Source organism: Eumetopias jubatus, unplaced genomic scaffold (assembly GCF_037043125.1).
Source record: "Eumetopias jubatus isolate StellerSeaLion01/CBP00866 unplaced genomic scaffold, mEumJub1_p1.0 scaffold_16, whole genome shotgun sequence".
Taxonomy (NCBI): Eukaryota; Metazoa; Chordata; class Mammalia; order Carnivora; family Otariidae; genus Eumetopias; species Eumetopias jubatus.
Window position 1 is genome coordinate 11,423,473 of NW_028274822.1, and position 25,958 is coordinate 11,449,430.

The 25,958-nt window shown below is 35.3% G+C and overlaps 1 protein-coding gene across 1 annotated transcript in view; it reads right to left on the bottom strand.

The window, feature by feature from the left end:
• The window catches only part of CDH7 (cadherin 7), a 116,010-nt gene that overhangs the window by 41,791 nt on the left and 48,261 nt on the right, over positions 1–25,958 (bottom strand). The window contains exons 4-6 of the mRNA XM_028102955.1: positions 21,027–21,194; positions 18,395–18,582; positions 2,653–2,906 (exon numbers count right to left, since the gene is read on the bottom strand). Coding sequence (XP_027958756.1) covers positions 2,653–2,906; positions 18,395–18,582; positions 21,027–21,194 — 610 coding nt within the window. The remainder of the gene's footprint in view (positions 1–2,652; positions 2,907–18,394; positions 18,583–21,026; positions 21,195–25,958) is intronic.

Genomic DNA, 25,958 nt, shown 5'->3' on the forward strand with positions numbered 1-25,958 from the left:
TAGGGTTTGCTTTTCCTTCTTACTGGGCACAGGGAAACTTAGGTGGCTCAGGGGCATCCCCTAGGTCACTCGGTAAATAGCAGCGCTGAGAAGAGAACCAGTATTCTAGAAAGTGCACAGGAGTACACATCTATTTATCAAACTACAAGATGAGGAACTTGGCCTCTTAAAGGGCATCACAAATAAATAGGAGAGGAGAAAAATATCAAAGACAAATCCAGAAAAAAATCAGCCATGAATGACTGAGCGACCTTATAAAAAATAGTATAAAAATGTTTCAAGAAAACAAGTAGTAAATATTAAGTCAATAAATTAATTTTACAAAAGTAAAAGAAATACACACAAAAAACCATTTTAGTCCACTTGGCTGTACCTCTTTAAATGTGAGATTAAGGTGTTCAAAAACTGACATAAGCTGGTATTAACCTGACCTTTCAGGTCACCTTCATTAGCCTTAAGAAAATGAAAATGAGGTAAAAATAAATTCCTGGCCAGCCTCTTTCACTGATGAAAGCCACAGAGATCTTTACCTCCAAAATCAACAGAGTTCACTTTCTGACCTTTTTATATCTGTGCTTCAGGAAGGAGACCTGGAGGTCACTTCATCTCTAACTCAAGTCACTTACCACTTGGTCCCACTCTCCCTTCTTCCCCAAATTATTATATAATGCTGCATTTTTTCAAATAAAATATTATAACAAGTGAAATATTGACGTGGAGAGGCTTTAACAGGATGATACACAAGGAAATGGGTAAAGGAAAAAGAAGAAACAAGATTTAACTTCTCTCATTCAAGTACTGTTACGTATTAGTGTCTCTTTTTTTATATCTCCAACTTCATGAAAGCATTCTCTTTCTCCCCACGAAATTAAATGACTTAAGCAGAAGTGAGACTATTCCAAGTAGCTGATCTATGCCTACAATCATGCTGTGTCTGATCATAAGAGGAGGAGACTTACGTGTTTCTGTAAGAGAGGTGATGCTATAACAAACCCCAAATTCAAGTGTTCGCAAGTCAACAAGACTTGGTGGATGGAGCTGAGCTTAAGTCAGGAAGCTGTTTTGGCAACGAAGGCTGGGCTATTACAGGGAGAAGGGGAAGGCTTGTTCTAACATCTGGTACATTTGTGATTTTTAAAGGTTCTATGACACAGAAGATTATATTCTTAGGAATAGTTTATGATCATTTAATATAGTCATCCATAGGGCCTGAATTTATCATATAGATGGAAATGATGAGTATGACTTCATTTTTTTTTTTTAAGATTTTATTTATTTGACAGAGAGAGACACAGCGAGAGAGGGAACACAAGCAGGGGGAGTGGGAGAGGGAGAAGCAGGTTCTCTGCAGGGCAGGGAGCCCGATGTGGGACTGGACCCCAGGACCCTGGGACCATGACCTGAGCTGAAGGCAGACGCTTAACGACTGAGCCACCCAGGCGCCCGAGTATGACTTCATTTTTGAACTAACAATTATTTTATGCAAATTCTACATTAGACTATGATATTAATATCAGACAAAAGAGAAGGAAAGGAGAGCAGTTATATATGCCTAAATAAGCTTATTATTTTAGGGAGGTAAAAGATTATGCTTTTCTTAACTAAGAATCATTGTCTAAATTACAGATTTTTTCTTTTTTTTTTCAGATATTTTTCATAACACTTTGTCATCAATGTCCAAACTTAGCTCAGAAGTTAGCTCAAAAGCACTTAGCATTGCCGGATAGCAGTTAAATCTAAAAAACTGTGGTTAGCTTATAAGCTAAATATATCTGAATATAAAACATAAATTGATTTTTGTACTTTATTAGACTTTGTAAAAAAAAAAGTCCAAAATGTCACATTAAAAAGTTTTACTTATGAGTGCAAATTAAGACATGTAATACAAAGTAATTTCAAGTATATTCTCTGTAAAATATTCACCTAAAAAGATGTATCATATGTACACATATACTAACACATGCATACACAAAAACGTACATGTAGATCTCAGGTTGTAAATTAGAGGTAAAAACTGTGAAACTGAATGTTGTGGTATTCTGAAGTGCTTACCTATCATCATTCTGTTAGTTGTAAAGAGATCCGTTGCTTAGAACCATGTGTCTAGTCTCGATACAGTACTATTGATAAAACATTTGAAAAATAGTCCTTATATATAGATACAGTATTATTTAATTTTTTACAAGTGGAAACAATAAACTAAAAAATATGCTACCCAAATAGACCAAGATGTAAAAATATGATTTGCTTAAAAGTTAATCCCTAATTTTAATTGTTTATAAAATTAGTTTTCTTATATATGTCCGTATCCTACAACTAGGACATGCATCACTTCATCTTTGAACACAGTTTGCTTTGAAAGAGCTCAGGATAATTGATTCAATAGGAACATCAGCTATGGCTTGTGGATGATAATGAATGCCTAGGAATATTGCTACATAATAATGGCCTTGAATAATCAGGTGAAACATTTTTAAATTAGTAAAATGTCGAGTTGTTCTGATCCCGTTTCACTTCCGCTGCTATGGCTCAATACATATACAAAACTGGTCTTCATTTGCTGTGAATCAAAAGCATCATAATATAGAAACACGAGTTGTGAATAAAGCACATTGTTGTAAACTGCAGGAAAGAAGAGCAATGAGCTTTTACCTCACAGGGCTGTTGGAAGAATCTGGGTCATGAGCTGCTACAGTGCCAATGATATTCCCAACTTGGGTAGCTTCCGACACCTCCATGGGGTACAAAGGTGAGGAAAACACGGGGGGCTCGTCCACATCTTCCACAATTATCTTCACTGTTGTCGTGTCACTGAATGGCCCCAAGCTTAGAAAGCGAGGGTCGGCATCTTTGTTTGCAGCTTCTATCCGGAGTGTGTAACTTGTTTTGGCTTCAAAATCCAGGTCCTATAAAGAAAGTTATTAGGGAAATTAAATTACCAATTAGTCAGCTAAGCAGAGCCTTTTCATTTATGAATGTTAATAAGCATAGAAAGGACTCAGCCACGAAAATGCACCATCAGCATTCACAAATAATAAATAATAATGCCAATCAGAATCCTTGCTGCTTTTCTGGCTCATAGACAATGGTAAGTGCTTTGGAGCTAGCTTAATCCACTCTACTGCCGTGCATTGCATGGGCAAAAGCAAGTCTTTAAAATATTATCTGAAAGACAACTGATAAGATTGAAAACTCTTTCCAACAGGGACATCAATATAATATCCTTCAACCATGTAATTTAACTGCACTATCCAGGGGTGCACATTAAAAAGAAAGAAAAATATAACTTTCCATTGGATTTCTCATTTAAAAGGTCATCTTTATTGATTTCAGGGACTCCATTACAATCCTGAGCTTTTAGGTGCTCCAAAGGCATCCACACTGTATAGGTGGGTTGTTGAGTTTGTGCTGTCTGAAAACACAGCCAATTCTCGATGAAGCACAATTTCTTTCTCCACAATTCCTCAACCAGTATACACTGTGTCTCTATTTGTATCTGATGGTTGAGAGTTATATTCCAAAATCTCAGTTCTGCAACTTTCCAAGAGGATTAGCATGCCAACACTTTACTCAAAAATAGTGACCCAAGTAAAACCATTTGGTAGCTTTAAAAAGTTGTAAGGGCAATTAAATGTTGTCCTAGGAAAGCACCATCTATGAAAAAAAATTATATACACAATATGCTGAAGTTGTTTGTGACAACAAAATGCTTCTCTTTTTCAAGGAGAGAGAAGAGAAAGAGAAATGCTTTCTCTATTTTCAAATACAGAGTCACAGATCATTATGACTTTTTTTTTAAAGATTTTTATTTATTTATTTGACAGAGAGAGACACAGCAAGACAGGGAACACAAGCAGGGGGAGTGGGAGAGGGAGAAGCAGGCTTCCGGCCGAGCAGAGAGCCCGATGCAGGGCTCGATTCCAGGACCCTGGAACCATGACCTGAACCGAAGGCAGACGCTTAACAACTGAGCCACCCAGGCGCCCCAGATTTTTATGACTTTTGATCTCAATCTCACCACCAAAAAACTGTCCCAAAATATTCCTTACATTCAAGGAGATAAAACAAAAATAATTTTTTAAAAAGTAAAGAAATGGACCAAAATGCTACCAAATATAAAGCATGGTTTACTTAATTGTAATTTTTACAAATGGTTATGTAACAGAAAAAAGTATTAGGGAAAAGGGGCCAAAATGTAATGTTGAGAATTGGAATCCAATTTCATCTCATGTACATGGGCATGTGTGTGCACACATGTAGGAATGCATATATTCCAACCCATCCCCAAAGGTGTGATGCTGACTAAAATAAACAATGTGGTCATATAAACAGAAAATAGGATATACATACAGAGAGAGACACACACTGTATGTGTGTGTGTGTGTGTGTATATATATATATATGTCTATACGACGAACAGTATATATATGTACTGTTTATATAAAACATAACACGTGCACACAGAAATCCATGTACATACAAAATATACAAATATAGATGTGTATTTGCAGATATATGTTACACAAAAAGTCTCCATGGCTCATCTCTGGTTAATACTGAGGGAAAAATATATAAATCAATACTCAAAAATAGGTTTACAGTATCTAGATCAGGGAGCACTTACTAAATGTTTACTAGCTGCACATCTGTCTCATCCAATAGATTGTAAGCTCCAGACTGTTTTGTTAATTACTAGCATTCCCAGGGCCTATTATGAATTCAGTACTTAGAAGGGGCTCAATAAATTCTTGTTGAATTAGAAAAAACTAGACCACAGATAGCCAGGACACAGAGCCTTAAAATCGAACTATAGTTTTGCCCCAGGGAATCCTGATAGCCAAAAGGAGGGGGTGGGAGAAAGAAGAGTCAGGTATACTGGTTTTCTTTATCACAAAACACTTCTTAGAATTGCTACAGGAAAATGCAGTTTTCTTTTTGAGCTTTCATAAGAAAATGCAGGGGCATGTGGTACAGAGTGCCCTAAACACCACCTTATTAACAAATTCAGTGATATTCTGATGATGATGCTACATTTTTTGTCTATTACCTAAAAATATTTCCAGTGCAGTGGTTCTCAACCAAATGTGAGGATCAGAACTACCCAAGGGAGTTTTCTGACACATGTGCGGCCCCTTCAAAGAAGATTTTGATTCAGCAGATCCAACCATATGTATTTTTAAAAAGGAGGGGGGCCTCCTAGGTGGCTCAGTCAGTTAAGCATCTGCCTTCAGCTCAGGTCATGATCTCAGGGTCCTGGAATCGAGTACTGCATTGGGCTCCCCACTCCCCGCTCCACAGGAAGCCTGTTTCTCCCTCTCTCTCTCCCCTGCTCATGCTCTCTCTCACTCTCATACTCTCTCAAATAAATAAATAAAATCTTTAAAAAAAGAAGGCTCATTGGGTAATTGTGATGCAAAACCTCTTGTAAGAAGGCCGACCTCTGCATTAACACTGTATTGTACCCATACATGTAATCTAGTATTTAATTTGGGTATTGCTAAGGATAAAAAAAATTCTTTACCTAAATGCATTTGCTTACTCTAAACATACTCAAAAATAGCTTGGATATTAACCTGTATACTTTGTTCCTATATTACTTATAAAACTGACAAATAATGAGTGAAATCTTATTTTTATATAGTATGTGTCTATGTATGACAGAAGTGTCTTAAAAATCCTGTTTATCATCTCCTTTTAAATCAATTCAAAACCACAACCACTTTTAAGATATTCATTTAGATCTTTCAAAAGGGATAACAAGTATTTGTGTATTCAAGTAAAAGTTTGACTGGCATATGAAAGAAAAATTTTAAATTTACTGCACAAATGAATGCGATTATTTTATAGCAACTTTTTTTTTAATGTGTCTAAAAGGCAACAACATGAGGTATAGACATCTGGATGCCACTGAGTCATAATGAAACACAGTATCATGCATGATGATTGTTTGCCTAAGAGCTATTATGAAAATAGAGCAATAAAAGAATTCATACGAAAGGCTATGAATCAAGATTACAGACAAAAGAAATTGCTACACAAAATAATTTCCAGAGCAAATCAGAATCAACCAGACATCTAGTTTTCAAAGAGGGGTGTGGTGTGATAGATAGGGTTGTTAAACACATTGAAGAGAAAGCTTTTGTAATAAAATTTTAATTCCTATTTCTCTTTCTTATTGACTTTTATCTAAGCAATATGTTCCATAACTATTAGATTTAATGAACAGGGTTTTACTTGGGAAAAAAAAGTTTAACAACTGAGGAAACACAGAGTAAAAGGAAGAAGATAAAGGTAATGTCTAAATAGATTCTATCCAATATTGGAACTACATATCACTGGGGACTATATATAAGTGGAAATTAAACCAAAACATTCTTCAGACTGAGGCCCACAATAGCAAGCGATAAAGGGTGAAAAAGAACCCGGATTCAAAAAAAAAAAAAAAGAACCCGGATTCAAATGGGAGTCACGCAGACCCAAGCCAGTAACCCCACAGAGCCTTTCTGGGACCTGTAGAAGCTGTGCTTTCATCTGTCAAGTGACATGTGTATCAGAGACACTGAGAGAAGCAGCTTGTTTGGTATATTATTTCCTAGACTATAAAATAGTTCTGTTCACATTTTTGCCATCAGAGACGATGAACTGCAGGATTAAAAAAAAATCAGGGGAGCCTGGGTGGCTCAGTCGTTAAGCGTCTGCCTTTGGCTCAGGTCATGGTCCCAGGGTCCTGGAATCGAGCCCCACATCGGGCTCCCTGCTCGGCAAGAAGCCTGCCTCTCCCCTACCCACTCCCCCTGCTTGTGTTCCCTCTCTCGCTGTGTCTCTCTCTGTCAAAAAATAAATAGAATCTTAAAATATATATATATATATAAATTAAACAAACAAACAAAAACTACAGAGAACAAACTGATAGTTAGCAGAGGGGAGGTGGGTCGGGATGGGTGAAATAGGTGAAGGGAATGAGCCCTGAGTAATGCTTAGAATTGTTGAATCACTATACTGTGCACCTGAAACTAATATAATGCTATCTTAACTATACTGGAATTAGAATAACACAATAAAAATCAGGCAGGGGTGAACAACTCTTTTCCTGTAAGGAAATAATACTAAATAATAAGGCTTTGCAGGTTGTACATTCTCTGCCACCTATAAATGAATTAGTGTGGCTGTGTGCCAATAATGCTTCATTTACAGGCAATGAACCATAAATTCTATAGAACTTTCACGTATCACGCAACATTCGTCTTCCTTCAATTTTTCTCATTTAAAAATATAAAACCATCTGTAGTCCTTGAGCTGTACAAAAACAGACAGGCAGTGTTTGTCAACCCCTGATCTAAGGAGCCCAAGATAATAAGCTTATTTGTCCAGACTAGATGCTCACCTTTCTTCCTCCCATCCCTTTTACCACAATTGAAATGAACTATTCACTACAAGCAGCACACTTTTTGTCTTCCAGTTCATATCACCTGCTGGTCCTACTTTCACATAATTTTGTCTTCCATTTGTCTTATTGAAATCTCATGGAGACCCACTATCACCTTCTTTATTAACGTTCCCATAATTCCCTTACCTAATGAATAGTAAAACTTCTTTATATGAAAAGCTAACCATAAACAGGAAGTTTTATCCTCATCTTTAACATGCATTTAAAAAGATGCAGGGCTGGTATTATTAATCGATGTGAAAACCAAACAGCAGAGAGTTCCAGTGAAAGTCCAAAGTTACATGTGTAGAGGGGGAAGACACACTATGTGAAGTCAAGGCCGTGTCCACCCACCACCCATTTCCTTCCTGCTATAGAAAGCAGGCTCCAAGAGTAACTAGGGTCTCTTATTATATGGCATTACCACATTGAGGCATCTGCCCACCTCACCAACCGTATGGGTTTGCTGTACAGTATTCCTAAATTTAAAACACTTAGAACATCAACTGACACTGAGTAACTGCTGTATAAATATTCACTTTGTTACTATTATATTATTCTTAGTGCCATTACTTCCTGCTAGATTATAAGCAAATCAAATGAAAGTTAAAATCATGCCTTCCTCCTCTATGTTTCGCCCGTGACACTTAGGCCTAAGTCTTCAGTAAAGTCAGTTTATAATATGATGGATTGAATGAAAAAAAGCAAAAAACAAAAAAAAAACTATCATTAATAGTGGGGTCTGAATAGTTCCCCTGCCATTTTTAGCCTTTTCAAAAGTAAAACCTAAGTTAAAACAGAATCTTGAATCCACTTAATAAAATCACTGCACTGCATTTTTCTTTCTCCATATAGCTGGGCTTCTGGTCTACAGCCAAATGTGCTCTCATTACGCTCAATGGCCTCCTTTTAGATCTTGCACTTTTGGGCGATGCTGGTGTTGATGTTTAGGAATTGATCCAAGTTAAACTCTTCCTTTGGAAATTGTTCATTCTGCTCTTCTAAACGTGGCATGGTACCAACAGGGCTGATGAGAGAGAGAGAGAGAGAGAGAGAGAGCGTGCACACATACACACATGTGCCTGTCTATATATTTAGTGTCTATGTTAAATGTTGATTTTGTATAAAAGCACTAAGACTGTTTGTCATTTTTAAAAACACTTCTTTTTCTAGAGATTCCAGCTGTCTTTTGGATCAAAGCATATTCTGTTGCTTTCAATATCTTCCCCCGGTTGATCAAACCAATATAAATCGTTTTTCCCCTAAGTAAATGGGCTTAAATGAGGCCATACCTATGGAAAAATAACCCTCCATCACAATTTTCCCTTTACAATTATTTTACTCTAAATATATCAACTGTCCAGATCCTTAAAAGTGACCTATAACCTTGAAAAAAGTCTCTCTGCAAGAATAATTTTGTACAAATACAATAAGAGTTCTAAAGTGACTCCCAGAAGTCATTTTCAAAAAAGCAAAAAATACCTTTATTATGTACAACTACTCTACTGCCTTTGTTTTTTCCCTTCCCTGGGCTGTGCCGGAGAAAGTCTTAATGTTTTCCCACCTTGCCTGAATTTAGACAGGCTTCTTCCTGCTCTTGGCCCCTGACCGCCCCTTTCTTAGAGCAGTTAGTTTAGAAAACGGGTATTATAAGTCCATTCTCTGCCCCTGTGAGATGGAAATTTTTTTAAAAGTTTCTTGACATTTTTACAGCCCAGGAATGTCTTCCTCAGGAAAAAGAGGGCACTTACTGCATGGAGCACTGGGTGTTATACGCAAACAATGAATCATGGAACACTACATCAAAAATTAATGATGTAATGTATGGTGATTAACATAATAAAATTAAAAAAACAACAACAAAAAACAGGGAATCATTTCTTTGAAATGTCATCATCAAGGAAGATGGAGCCTCTATTTGCTAGCTGCTGCGAGGGGAGGAGCCAACCTTCAACCTGAGCCTTGCTCCAAGTTGTAAAACTACCTCCTGTCATGAAGATACAAGAAAATTTACTTTTCCTTTAGGTAAAGCCGATTAGCACATACAGGTGCCCTATAATCCCCCCTATCCATACACACTCTAGCTCTTAACTAGCCAGCCCTCTGTCTCACCTGACTTGAGTTTAGACTGAATTCTGGCCTCCTTCTCCTATTGCAATATCTTTGAAGTCTGTCTTATCCTGCTTAAATCTGTCCAGTGCAATTTTTGTTGACAGTTGCAAGTGATTTTAGCATCTCCTGAAGCTTTTTTTTTTTTTTTTCTCCTGAAGCTTTGTCTCGAAAACTTTTGTGAATCATGAAACCTATATCCAGATTTGGGCAATAAGCTATTTTTATAGAGGATAAGAGAAGGGAAAGATATGTTCCAAACTGTAATATATATAAGATTCTATATTTGGATGCACCATGTTGATGCATTAAAAAAAAAAAAAAAAAAAAACTAGGGACAAACAAATCACCTAAAAAAGCAAATTAAATATAAGCAAATTTGGAACAAGCAAAAAAAGATTACTGGGCACCTCCATGTCCAGTTTATATTTCTATGAGAGTCATTATTTTAACTTTTCAAAAAATTATACTTTAATGCAGCTCTCTATCAGGGACTTGATACAAATATTCATATTTTGCAAATAGACTATTATCACTACACAGAAAGTATCTTGGTGCTCTGCTCTATAGGTAAATTAGGACCCTAACGAAGATATGAATAAATGCAGAAATGTTTAAGTCTGAAATATTATGTCAACATATTAAGAATAAAGTCAGGATACAAATACCGGGAAGAATTAGTTCCATTATCTAGCCACACAAGTGTCCTCTGGCTTCCATGAGTACTTAAATTGACATCTCTTAACCTAGATACTAGAAAAAAGCAATTAAGCAGATATAACACATCTCCATTTTCTAACTTAAGAAAATCGAAGACCATCAACTAAATGCATATATGTTTCAGATTTTTAGTTGAACTTATCTAAGAGGTAGAACCATAAACTCCTAAACGTATTCCCCATTAACAATGCACATTTATATAGTCCTTCCCATTGCATTCTACAAGTTTTACAATATTAATTTATTAACTGCTCACACTCATTGGTTCTCACAAGATAATACTGTAAGATAATATAGCTCTTAACGGATCTTTCTGACAAATCTGGAAACTAAGCCAAGCACAGACTGAGTTCCTTGCTCATAATCCCACAGGGTGGCCCCAGTGTCTTTGTTCCCACAGACTAAGAAAAAAGATCAGAATGAATTGGAAGTATGAATCCGACAATCTAAAACAACAACAACAAAAAAAGTAGTAGTGAATCTCAGGATGATCACAAAGGAAGAAGGCAGGATAAACCATATAAAACTGATGTAGGAAATCAGCAGTCCATGCTGCAGTGATGAGAGAGAAATTGAGGGCTGTTATCACCAAAATGTCCACTACCATCACATATTATTTCAACTTGAGCACAACTTGAGCACATATTATTTCAACTTGATGTCCACTACCATCACATATTATTTCAACTTGAGCACAACTTGAGCACATATTATTTCAACTTGATGTCCACTACCATCACATATTATTTCAATGCCTAAGTTGGGAATTACCCAGATTCTTATCCACACCTAGTTAATTAATGTCTGGCTTTCTCCTTTATGTTCTGTTGTCAGGATTAGCTATTCCGCTCACAGAAATGTCCGACTATGACTTCTGTGTTAATTTCCTACTGCTGCAGTAGCAAAACACCACAAATGTAGTTGCTTAAAAAAACATCAATTTATTGTTTTACCGTTCTGTAGTTCAGAGGTCTAAATCAAGGTGTTGACAGGACTGTGTTCCTTCTTAAGGCTTCAGGGAAGAATCATTCCAGCTTCTAGGAGCCACATGTATTTTTGGCTCACAACCCCTTCTTCCATCCTGCTCTGGTTCTGTTACCGCATCTCTTCTCTTCGGACTGAATCTTCCTGCATCCCTCATATAAGGACCTTGTGATTACACTGGGCCCAATGAGATAATCCATGATAATCTCCCCATCTCAACCCCCTTAACTTAATCACATCTGCAAAATTCCTTTTGTCATGTAAATTGAACTACTCACAGATTCCAGAGATTAGGACATGGGTATATTTGGGATGGGGGAAAGAGGGCACACTCTTCTGTGTACCACAATCTCCTACTGTGAATTCAGTAGGCTTTTTTTTTTATTTCATTAGCAGAAAATAGAAAACAAACCTTGGAAATGACTATATTCCTGCCCAGCATCTAAAACGTGGTTCACACAACAGCTCAGGCAGAGGTCCCTATTTCCCAGTATGCACCACTGACTAGACCCAGTGACTTCCTATGGAAGGGTCTCACACATTTTCTGGCAGGCTGAATCCAGATTATGACCCAAAGGCAGTTTAGCTTATATTTTCCTTGGGAGCCTTTATCAAACAGCAGCAAACATTAATTTATTTTGATCCGCACCATTATTTTGTGAGTAACGCTAAAACAGGAGAGAAGACTATAGCATAAGTCAGCTGACCTGAGATTCTGTTCTTACTTTTGCCATTTCATATATGTGTAAACTGAAGACTTTTTAGTTTCTTCGGAGCACAGCTGGGACTCAAAATCTTTTTTTTCCTACTTTCCCAGCATCCAGTATTGTACAGCTCCTCTCTTTTCATGTGTTTTTTTTCACTCACTTCTCAAATCTGGCCTGGCCTCTCTTGCTCTGATGAATGTAATGTGGCAGCAGAGATGGATATTGGCTTCAAGAGATCCTGTAGCTTCTGTTCTTGCCATTCTTGGAACAAACCCAAGTTAGCAACTGGATGCTATGAGACACATTTCTAGCCCCCCCCTTGGTTCAGCAGATGGACAGCCACCTCCCTAGAGGCAGAGCCAAGATGACCGTGTGCGAGCCTACCTAAGGCCAGCAGAAAAATCAGCTGGCTGAACCCCCACCAAATTGCTCACCCACAAAGTCATGATGTAAAGAAATAGTGTTGTTTAAAGTGGTTGATTGTGGGGGTGATTTGTTAAGTAGCAATGAATAGTTAACACAGCTGTGGAAAGAAATAGAATAAAAGTCAATGGCTTTGGGTTTTGATATGTGATGACAGCACATCCAGTGAAAATGAACCAAAATAGCCTTGAAATGACTAGATGAAATAGCGAGAGAGGTCATATCTAGACATGTGAATTTCTTTGAATTCCAGGCCCTTGACTCTTCTAATCATTTCCTTATTGGTTTATAGCCTGTCTTCATTATCTAAAATAGATTCCAGGAACCATCAGTTCCCCCCTCTACTGATAATATATGCAATTCCTCGTCTTTTATTTATCTGAATATATTTAAATTTTAAGTTTGTTTTGTTGATCAGTTATTTATAAATTCTCTTAAAAAACCTCAGTCCTAAAAGGATAAAACAATTTCCCTTCTCTGAATCTTTCCCTGCCCTGCTAACTTAAATTTTTAGTTTCGCCAAGTAATGTCTCAAACATTCTTCCCCTCTATTATGTTTTTTAAGTAATTTCTGTGCCCAATGTGGGGCTTGAACTCATGACCATGAGATCAAGAATTGCATGCCTACCGACTGAGCCAGCCAGGCACCCCTTTCCCTTACTTTATATATATGCGTTAGTGATATTCTCAAGTGTCCCTTTAATTTTAATTATCATGCATATGAGTATGCGTCCCAGGACCAAGTTTGTACTCGAGACCTCTGCCTGGAGCTGCTAATCCTTATTCATGACATCCTAGATGTTATTACCCAGATATCACAGGCACCTCACATGTATTCCAAAGCATATTAATCATCTGCACAATCCCATTCTAAAGGAATGACACAATTATTCATCCAGTTACTCATACTAGAAACATTCAGTTTTGTCCTTAAATTCTCTCTCCAACTTTCTTATATAATCACTAAATCTTATCTCTTTCTTAAATATGTCTTTCTTGGAAGCCCACCCATTGAAACTAATTTAGGAAACAACACACAATGGAAAAAAAGACAGAAGTAAGGAAAAAAATGTACATTATCTGTGACTTGTACTAAGCAAAAAAAAAAAAAAAGGTGATGGACTAATTGGAAAATGTCTTTGACATACACATATTCTGAGAACACTGCTCTGATAACTGTCAACATCAAAGCAAACAGAAAATACTCATAAGCGAACATGACCTTTGCCTCTTTGATCAAGACTGTCCTGTGTTGACATTTATGTTACTATCAACTTCCTCCAAAGAGTGTCAATTTCTTATTTCCTTTTTAAGCCCCTAAATGAATCTCTCATCTTGGATTCAAACACTGCTAAATTTATACCTTAATAAGCAGATAGCCGATATATATGCATACATGAGCATAATGATTAAAATGATATAAGGATCTACTTAAATATACACAGGAACAATGGGTTGAATAAATTGGAAAATACAGTCTGAAATTCAGAAGTTAACTAAATTCGAGTTACTGTATTACTCTTATCACAGTCAGCCTTTAAAATTAAAATAATCCAAAATGCATGCCTTTTCCCAGTCCAATGAGGGAAATATCTTTGTTCCATTTTGAGAAATGTGCCTCTACAGCACCAGGATTAATTGAATTAAATCTTTTGAAAGAAAAATGTAATAATAAGAAAAATAAATTGGAAATGTTTTTGGTTTGACATACCTCCACCACACATCAGCAGCATTTTGTGAAATGCTGAAATACATACTTGACTCTGGGAATTAGCTCCTCATTATTGCAAGTAGTAGACAAAGGACACATTTCAATAACAAGATAGTAAACCCCAGAGCTTAGAAATCCTTGTGGCAGAGCTGAAGGCTGAAGGGAAACTGTATATTCTCTTTCTCCCCTCACAGTGAAGGGATGTGGGCCACCTTATAAATACTTCTACAATGATGCTCTATTATTTGATGGCTTTGGCTTCATTCAGAATTTTTAAAGGTATGAATATAAGGAGATTATGAAGATAGCATAGAATCGGCCAGGAAAAGCTTAAATACGCTGTTTGACAGTGACAATGTGCGCCTCCAAACACCATACATATGCCAGAGATGAATGTGTACTTATCCTTCACAGGAAATGCATCTTGAAAATGCTTATTTTTTTACTGTACTGTAACTCTATAGTAATGTATTTTATAAAAGCAAAATCCCATATTTAATCCCTACTGAGGTCTTATATTGAAAACTGAAGTACATTAGAGGAAAGATTGTCATATCTCAAAGGAAAAATAGGAAACTAAAGTTCCCGCATTGTAAATTATGATGCAAAAATGTAAGCAAAAAAAATTCTACGTGGAAAGAAAGACAGTTTTCACTCACATAGGATAATACTTAGGTTTACACTTTGTGAATCTGGAAGCCCTGTGTAATTGGTTGTAGAAGTTATTAAATCATTCATAAATGGCCAAAGCAGGAGCTTTAACTGTGAAACACTGTATTGTCATCATAATTTGAAACAGTATTTAAACTATATAATCATGTTTATAATTCTGTGATAATACCTATAAAAACCTTTAGCCTTGGGGATTCCGCCTATTTGGTCATATTTATAAACATTTTTTATATAAGACATTGGAACAAAAATAACATAAGTAAAGGTTATCTTTCACAATTCTGTACTTATTTTTCTTTTTCTAACATATTTGAAAAAGACTGGTTTCTTGTTCTCTCTCTGCTCTGAAGTTCACTCTATGTAAAATATAACATATGTAAATGTTTCAAAATATAACAACAGTTTGCTCAAACTGGAATAAATCTCATTATAACCATGACAGTGCATTGTTTATGACAAAGAAATGAGCTGAAGTTTTATTATACTATAGAGTAGAGAGAAAATAAGTTCACATGATTATCAAGCATGGTCCACAGGTACAAAATACCTTATTTCCAAGAGAAATGGCAATATAAATAAAGAGTGGAACTCTGTTATCCACATGTGAAATAATATTTAGAGACATTCACAATTATCAGAATGCATTATGTCAACATCCTAGCAGAGCCTGGTTGTAAATGTTTTCCTATAGTTAGGAGAGACTAGAAAACCCATCAAAATATGGGTCATTTTTTGGGACTGCCCATAGCATTCTACTGTATATCTAAATGAAAATCTTCAAATATTCTAAGAACAATGGAAAAATGCTTCGTTTTCCTTCAGAATTTCTTAGTTCTAGTAAGAATGTCCTTGTGACTCAGATCAGAAATCCAGAATGGATTTCATAGATGATTCCACTATTCCCTAGTACAGAAAGAATGCCAAATTTATGGGACTCTGTACATGTTTTTGCTGACTCCACTCACTGTGAGGAGCCTCTGGAAGCATTTTACCTGGAATGAAATACAGAGCCTCATTTCACTGAAATTGTGATAAATAAAACTGAAAATCAAAATCCTGTCCTTGAGGACCATATGCAATTGTTAGTTCTGACAGAGGGAATCAGAAAATCTTAAGGATAGACCTTCTTCATTCTGAAAACAACAACAACAACAAAAAACACTCTAGAGAGACTAATTATTTTTTTAAATGTTAAGCAAAAACACTCTTCTGAAATAGAACTCAGGATCCTGTTGGCTTCATGATGGAAAAACACTTGGATTTGGGGTTAAAGAGTGCCTTATGAGGCTAGTGGACTACACTGCTTTAAGAGGAGGATTTTCATGAGAGACGATGGACTCTGAGAAACAAACTGAGGGTTCTAGAGGGGAGGGGCCTGGGAGGATGGGTTAGCCTGGTGATGGGTATTAAAGAGGGCACGTTCTGCGTGGAGCACTGGGCTTTATACACAAACAATGAATCATGGAACACTACATCAAGAACTAATGATGTAGGGCTCCTGGATGGCTCAGTTGGTTAAGCAACTGCCTTCGGCTCAGGTCATGATCCTGGAGTCCAGGGATCGAGTCCCGCTTTGGGCTCCCTGCTCAGTGGGGAGTCTGCTTCTCCCTCTGACCCTCTTCCCTCTTGTGCTCTCTGGCTCTCATTCTCTCTCAAATAAATAAATAAAATCTTTAAAAAAAAAAAGAACTAATGATGTAATGTATGGTGATTAACATAACATAATTATAAAAAGAAAAAAAAAAGATGGAGGGTTTTAGGGGTAGTGGGCCAAGTATGGATATTCTATTTTTCATGAGTTGAAGCCACTTGCCTTGAAGATGAAATTTTGTAACAACAGTTCTTATGAGCTACAGCGAAGCTACTGATTTTTAACTTACTTTTGTAGCTATCATTATTGAAAACTCTTGTTAATTCTTACAATCCTTCAGTAAATTTTTTTTGGAATTTCTAAGCATATAACCTCGTTAATGATTATTTTACTGTTTCATTTCAATTTGTTGTATCCCTCTCTCTTATTCCCTTAGTATAAGGTAGATTGCTTTCAATCTAGTTGGACTAATAAAGTCTTTTTGAATTTTGAACAGCAATTTAAAGAAAGAATGGATTTGAGAAGCTAGAAATAGGTTGTAAACTCAGGAGCTATTAAAATAGTTTTGGAGTGAGCAATGATAACCAACCTTAGGATAATGCTAAAGAGAATAGAAAAAACATATAGCCAAGAGTTATAATGGATCAAGGAGGAACGAGAAGCTAGAAATGACTTCAAAGCTTTAAACTTAAAAAAAAAAAATAGTGTGTGATTTGACTGTGACCAGAATTAACAATTCCCTAAAACTTTAAAAAATAATATTAAGAAATTGAAGATGTTTTATTACTGAACTAAATATATCAAATATATATATTTGTGTATATGTTTCTTCAATGCTTTATGCTCTCTATAATATGTGAAATGTATGTGTTCAATAAAAATAATTTCAATATATATTTAAAATTCTAGAATATGAACAGATTGATTTCAGATGAATCTTTGAAATCTTTGAGCAGCATTGTACCTTATTGCATTCCTTTTATTTTAGACAACAAAACAAAACATTTTGCCAACAGTTGGCCTATCCTAGTTATTAAAACTTTTTTACACAGATTGTCACCAGCTGAGCTAAAATAGCAGCTGTCCACTGGAAATAATTGCAGAAATGTTTTGCCCATTGGCCTGAAATCAAACATATGTTTTCCTGTAACAGCTAAAATATAACTTTCTTTATTGACACGTGTTAATTATTGAGGAGTGTTAATTACAGAGTTATACACCTGGATTGCCAGACTGGCATAAGATTCCATTATTTAGGGGGTGGGGATTTTCACATATTTTAATTTTTAGTATTTCAAATAGTTAGGAAAGTAAGACTATACTCTACAATATTTTTTTTAACTTAACATTTGTCTAAGAGCATGTCTATACAAAGCAGAAGGAATAAATAGCTCATTTTCCCCCATATCTAATCAGTGTTGGGAGCTAATTTAAATATACCATGACAGAGTCTTTAGTTCGGATTATAGGGATTTTCTATCTCCTTTGCACTTATATTTAGGGGATTATAATAAGCTTCACAACTTTTCATGCTCTGTATGAATTCTTCAAACACTTCAATTAGTATAAACTGTAAAAAGGAATAATTGATAATGTAGCAAGTCTTCAACATTTTGGTTTCTATTTCTAACTTCGCACTGTTTTCACATATATGGACTGTCTGTCTAGTTTGCTAATAAAGACTTTTAGTTGATTTTAGGGGTTTCATGCCTGGAATAGTCAACAAAGAAACATACTCCTCTCTCCACATAGGTCATTTAAAACCGTACATTTACCAGTGTGCCTTACTGTCAGTCATAACACAGCAGATAAGGGCTGTGGGATTCCTCAGAAGAGACTCGTTGGGGCATGTTTACAAATGTCATTGAGGATTCTTTATGATTCTGACACCTAAAAATAAACACAGAGCTTTTCTTCCTAAAGTTAAAATAATAACAGTTCCGCATGGTCATTTATTTTGTCTAATACATTCTTCCATCAAAGCAAACATGGCTTCTCAGTATGCGTGGTGGTGTTACCTTCACAGAAAATGAAAATAAAGGAAATGTTACCTTCTGTATAGTAATGATTCCTTCCTGTGTGTCTTTGTCAACAGAAATCTTGAAAATTCCCAATCCGTCACCATCCACAATTTTGTATTCCATTTCAGCATTAGCTCCTATATCTGCATCAGCTGCTTTGATCCTGGCCACCACGGAGGCCACTGGCAATGACTCTGGGACGTTATACTGGTAAGACCCTGTGAAATTCCCATCAAGAAGTGAACAAATTACACAGAAGCCAACCAATAAATACTTAACTATTTGGTTGCTTTGCATCATCTTTGCTTCGTTTGTTTTTATATTTTACTAAAAAAAATGGTAAGGCAATATGAGATAAATGACAAGTTTCATATAGACTTAAGAAATTTCTTGGTGATAATCTAAAATAATTAATACGTGACAGCAGAAACAGCCTGAGGAAGGCAATGATAAGAGTCTCCATTCCTGTATTTCTAGTGGTGAGAAATAAGCAATTTTTAATAATGAGACAAATTTAAAATAATTATACATAAGATCAATATATAACCATTGAATCTAAATAATTAAAATATAATTAATATAAATATTAAAAAAATAAAAACAGTATAGCTTAGGCTTCAAATGGGCAAACACAAGCCTAAATAATTCTGACTACTTATTGTTAGGATGTACATAACAGTGTCTTTTACTAAGAAAGTTTCAGACAACTGGACAAGGATGTTGATGAAAGACCACATTAGCCTTGTTTTAGCTCATAAATTTATCAGGAATGAGAGTTATCTCTGTGGGTTGTATGATTTGGAACACAAAGGCACAAAAGCAGAGGCGATATTTGAACAGAAGGAAAGAAAAGTAAAATAGAAAGAGAAGCTTTTTAACTTTCTTTTGTAAAAATTCCTCTTCACCATCCTGCAAGTCAAGAAAAAAGCAAACAAAAAAAAACAAACAAAAAAAACCACAGTTTGGAAAGCAGATGACCATGAATCATCCCTTCAAAACTAGGAAACTCCTCAGAACCATTTTTCTTTAATCATCTGTTTTTTCCTGTTTCCTCTACCTATTCCATTCCCTTCAGGTTCTTAAATGTGGTGTATTTTCACTTTCTTATGAAGAGAAAAGATTCTCTTCGAAGGAACTGAAGGGACCCCATTTTCAGCTCAGAATTACTATTGTTAGCAATTTTCTACATTTTGTGAACAGTCACTGATTAAAAAAAAATAATGACAAGATATGCTAATGACTTTTGAGTGACTGCTTTTACAGATCCAGAAGCATCCTTAGTAAAATCCAGAAATTTTAAGGATAGAATATTAACTACGCATTAACTACACATGGTAGAGAAAATCCCAGCAAAAATGAAAAACCTAATGACATACGCTTGGCTTCCCCCACTTTAATAAGGAGGAGAGTATCTAGTATATGCTAGAAAACCTGTACTGTATCTTATCAAATCATGACAACTGAAATAACGCAAGTTCTAAGTATCAATTCTTACCACTCTAGGCTAAAAATAATAGTTAATTTTATTATGAGCCCAAAATAATTACATTATTGTTTTGCTTATTCTACAACCTTCTTCTCCTCTCCCATTATAAGCTATCAAGGGCACAGTAAGGATGAGTTCATTTTTTGTGAATGCTAAACAGGGTAATTTCACTTTATTTTGTTAGGGAGTATTAAAATGTGTGTAGTATAACAATATCATATAATAATATTACATATTAAAATAAGTAAAATAAAAATGAAACATCCAAAGACAGATTTGCAGGAAAACACAGTGACTTTCATGTTCACAGAGAAAGCTTCTTTGACATTGTTCGCTTCTAAGATCTGTTTTTGTAAGGGAGCTTCATTACTCATGTCTATCAAACAAACACTTTAGAGACATCATAGTCTATACAATTTCCTTATTTTCCTGAGAGTTGTAAAGAAACACCACATACACTTACAAAAGAAAAAAGAAAAACTAAAAGACAGATGAAATGCTTTTCTATAATCAAGACATTTCTACCTAGAATTCACCCCCGCCCTTTTTCTTGGCTAAGTCAAAAGCCACTTTGGTCATAGAAACTAAATTGAGGGCATGTGGTTTTCTGGTTCTTTGAATTGACTTCTTTAGAAACACTGAATGTTTGCACAAGAAAGAGATAGTAGAACTGTTAAAGGAATGTTTAATGTGCATGAAGTGGTAAAAAAAAAAAAGTGTGGAGTAAAAAATGAAAAAGTTTAGTGCTCTTCTATTTTTATCTTTAAAAATGAATCAATACTTTTGGTGTATAGAATGCATGAAATGTATCTGAATGTTACAACTGGCAACAACCTTGTAACGTACAGAATGTGTACAAAGAATATCCTAGAATGAAAAGATGAATATATAAATAAACTTAATAACTGTCTGGTATTAAAAATGTGAAACAAAGAAAAACCATACTATATTGAAGACAGAAGTAATACAAAGATGATTGCCTATTTTCATTTTCAATACCCTTATTTTTCCACATTTCTGAATTAAAACCATGCCCCTGATAAAACAAAATTGTGGGAGAATGTAGTAAGATAATCACTTGCTTGAGAAGTATTTGGAAAAATTCCTTTTAAAAGACATTTTTATAGACTGGCAAGGAAAGTTAGGGCACTTGCAGCATTTAACAAAATAGCTTACTTCGAGGAAAGCGAGGTGGGTTATCGTTGACATCAGTTAGGGTCACGGTGACTGATGTAGTTCCTGAGAGTCCTCCATTTTGACCAACCATATCCTTTGCCTGAATAACAAGCAAATACTGGTCTTTAGCCTCTCTATCCATGTTTGGAAGGGCGGTCTTGATGACTCCTGTAAAATTTCAAATCCCAGTAAAACACATCATGAATCATTGCATTTATACTAGTGAAGAACACTAATATAGTTAGCAAGTCATTCCTGAGTTGTTGCCTTTTGTTTTATTTTAAATAATCTTACTGCCTATTAAAGACCAAAGGGACATAATAGTTATATACAATATTACAAAGCACAGAGAGTGCTGTAACATGGAAAAGCAGGACTTCTCAATATTGGATAGAGAGGATTATCTTTCAGTTTTATAAAAATATGGTTTGGAAATACCAACTTATAAATAAATAACATGAACGCGAACTCCTCATCCAAAGTAATGGGCAGAAACCTGTGCAGGTACATGACAATGAAACTCTCCTTTTCTTCTCTTTCACCCTCTCTAACCACGTAATTCCCAGGTGATGTGAAATCAGTATAACCTTTCAGTTATGGTTCCTATTACCTCTCTTTGAGCAAATGGCTGAAATAGTCTAAAAAGAAAAAAATGAGAGTGATTTATGTTTAATAAGAAAAACACCATTTCAAACTATGGCTATGGTTGTGGATGTGGTTATGATGCAGGACGATCTTATACTTTATCGAATGATCTGAGATAAAGTACTAAAGATGAGAATGACTATGTCAATATAAATCAGCAACACTGAAAACATTCATGTGTTTTGTTGTTGTTTGTTTCTAATCAATTGCATTGAATATTGATCACCTTAAGGCTTCAGATGTATGAGAAATTGATTTCAGAGTCTCATTTTGCTCGATGGGAAAACTTGACAGAATAATCACTGGTATAGTAAATTAATTATTTTATAACTATTTAATTACTGCCTAAGTATATTAGGCAATAATATTTAATTATGGGATGAAATTTAGTTTTATGTTAAATGATATATATACCTAATATACGTAGTATATGTACATAGAGGTGATATCAAATAAAAATGTATTTAACATTGATCTATACAGGCCTGGAAACTAGCAATATGAGGTCATCTTTACTAATTAAATATAAAGAGTTCAGAATCCTACTTAATTATTTCTTGCAATTTCATCTTTTCCAACAAAGACTATGTCTTACCTCTCCACCTAGGACCATAGCTTGAAAGATGTCTAATCTATTTTATTAAACAGATTCTACTTTTTATGGGGAAGTCAGGATTTAAATCCTCACTGACTCAGACCTGCAGAAGAAAAACTCTGGTATTAAGGACTTTTCAGTAGCAAAACAGCAAAACTGGGTTGCTTGATAGAGGATGGTTCTTCGGGAATAAAATAATTGCAAATAATTGTTTAATTTGGGATGAAGTTTCTTTCTTTCCTCATGTTTAGCATAAAAATGTTATATCCTTCTAAGTTATAATTTTTTAAAAGCTGCCAATTGTTTAAGGGCTGATTATTTGATGTACACATGTAATAATGGTGTGCTATGTTATATATAATATATGTTATATTTTATTTATAGTGTAGGTTATATTTCAGCACCAAACATAAGCCTAGGGGAAAGCATACGAGGCCTTCCCTATACTTCATAATATTCTACAGTTTAGTAACTGTTCTAGTGGTGGGAAACAGATGAGAAAAGCTTTTCAATAGCATAGGAAAAAATTAAGCAATTTGTTATTGGTTCACAAGATTCCAAGCTAAACAACACTCATCCTGTCTTAAGTAACTATATTTTTGTTTAGTCTGAGCACTAGCTATCAAACACAAACACACCCACACACTTTACACACATCAACAACACATTAGTATTTTAAGTGTTTAAATTACGCTTCTTTGAGTTAGGACAGTTTTGTTTTGTTTTTAAAGGTTGACCACTTTTTCTTATCGGGCAGTGTTGCTACACAGCACAGAAAATACAGGGTCAGTTTAAGTAACTCCTTCCCTGGATTCTTTTTTATTTTATTTTTTTATTATGTTATGTTAATCACCATACATCATTAGTTTTTGATGTAGTGATCCATGATTCATTATTTGCATGTTAACACCCAGTGCTCCATGCAGAACATGCCCTCTTTAATACCCTTCCCTGAATTCTTTTGGCCACCTACACACTGCTTATAGTTAGTATGTGAAATATCAAAGAAACATAAAAATCATTAGAAAGAGTCACATACTAATTCTGTTTGGTGGATCAGTGTCTAACACATATTCTTCTTAGTGTCATAATGATTCCATGTATATTTCATGTTTGTTCTTCAATACTTCTCTTAACTCTATAATATAATGAGTGCTGATCTCAGTAATAATGCTACTGAGCATAAATAGTCTTTGTCGAAGAGTTCTGGGACTCACAACTCTCTTTTTCCTTTCTTTTGTTTCAGGTGTTAATCATCCTTTATTTATTTGTAACTCCTTTTTTAATAAATTGAGGATTGGCTTTCTTTAATATTTGATCACTAAGTGTAGCATTAGATGACAAAATATTAATGAACTATGTTTAGAATCATTTCCTATTCATTTGGTTTCTTTTTTTTTTTTTATTTAACTTCTATGTCTTTCTTATTTTTCCTCCCAATATCAATAGGTACAAGTGCGCTTACATCCTTGCACCTTTATAATAATGGAGAGAGGCCTTAATATTTCAACTAATCAGCAAGGAAAACACGGCAGCCTTGTCCTCTCATGGTTGGTGACATTATTTTTGTAAGGAAATACAACATTATTAAGAAAGAAGTCTGGTAGTCAAAGTTACTCACTTATTTTTTACACTTCTAATTGTTTCTTTACAAGTGATCCTATAAATAGCACTTTTCCAAAGTAAAAATCATCACAAAGTTTGCAAAGTAACCAGATGGCAAAGGTAATTTCCAAATACCTCAAATATTAAACATATTTTTGACAAGAATGGAATAATTGGGAGAGAAATGAATTTAAATAAGGACATTCAAAAATAATATATTTCCAGTCCCATGACTTTTGCGAGCTCTTCACTTTTAAGTAAAACTGTCTACATTTGGGAAAGAGTTCTCATTCACTGGATTTGATTTGCACTTTGCTATATATTATGGAGAAATACACGTACAGCAAATTGCTAATGCTACATCTCTGAGGTAGTAAAGGCCAGTTTTGTCTAGCCAGATCCCTACAGTTCTGTGAGATTTTCATGGAAGACGACATTATTTAATTTCAATATCAGCCATTTTAAGCAACTTATGATGAGAAGAATATTTCTTATAGCTCTTTAGGAAAGAGATTAGCTCAGATTTTAAGTTTCCTGAATAATAATTTTTCTATAGATGTATCATCTGACCCAATAACCCAGAACTTTCCATTTATTTATAATCCGTGGTCACAAAGTACTGTGCATATGAAACAAATTCATCATCACTATTGCTCAACAACTCTCTGGTTTTTAGTCTGGGAATAAATTTTTAGATGATTCTTTAATTTCCTAACAGCCACAGATGATTTTTTTAAAGCATATTCTTTTACCATGAAACTTCTTAAGAATGTATATATGTATTAAATGTTAACAGATAAGAGCTGGTTCTGAAATCCACTCCAGTTTAAGGAACCAAACAATCACTGAGGCCTGGTATCTACACACTCAGATCTTGGACTGGTCCACATGACTCAGGTAACACAGGGCTATGGGGCTTCATGCCCTGTGGATCTGAGATACATTCGATGTACATGGTGAATCTCTTCCTATTAGTTTATATTTCTTTCTAAATTTTGCATCTAAGCTGTGTTTATATTTGGTTTGTCTCCCTGTAAGTGAAGCATATAATAGAACCATAAAAAGTCAGAGGAGAACCAATGATAGCAAATATGGAAGCTTCTAGTACACTAAACAATTTCAGAGTTGGCATCAAATGAAAAGTCTCTGAAGAAGGGACTCTTGTAATGTCTGAGAGGACATCCTCAGCAAGCCCGACAGGAGTGAGGGTCTGCCACACCATGAGCCATTCCACAGAATGGAATGCATCTGAAGGGCATATTTTGGGGGGGGCTTTGTTATGACTGTATTACTTACATAAAATTATGATGTAACAAGTGGGTATGTAATATATGATGCAGGTATCGTATAGTCACACCTCTTATGTTCAAGAAGGAACTCCTAAATGACAAGTGGTGTTTTATCATTCAATCCATTTTTCAGGGCCAGCTTCATGGCCATGTGACCTGTGCAGGGTCACAGGTCCCATGCTTGGTTTCTTGTCCTGTTGATAATATCTTAAAATCCTATTAATTTTAGAAGACAGGGCCTGCATTTCTATTTTGAGCTGCAAATTATGTAGCCAGTCCTGCCATATATCAAATAGACTGAAACATGGGCTCTTTTCACTTGCCGGTTACAGAGTAGACGGACGCCTTAGAATAACCAACCACCAGCCTCCCGGGAGTTTGTGGTCATTATGGAGACAGGCGATGGGATTCTCTGCAGTCCTTTTAATGTTGCCTTGTCATGCTTCTAGCGCCATTCTGTTTGCTTATTAGAGCAAACTGTTAGCATTGGCTTTTGCAGCTACTCACATTCTCGTCTTATGGATGGAGAAACAAAGGTGGAATATACAGTTGCCCTCTGGTCATTTGTGCTCTGAGTAGTGCTATATGTATAATATGTGACTGGAGGTTGTAGCCATGCTAGGTTCATGATGTATGACTAATAAATGGTAATGGGTATTATTAATATTAGGGGAAAAATCAGAAGTTAAACTTATAGAAATGCACCTAACAGTGATTCCCTGTGCCTGTTTTTACAAAATCTTGACTTAGCAGATTTTCAGTACTTTTCCTACCAAAAATTTTACTTTCTTTTTAAAA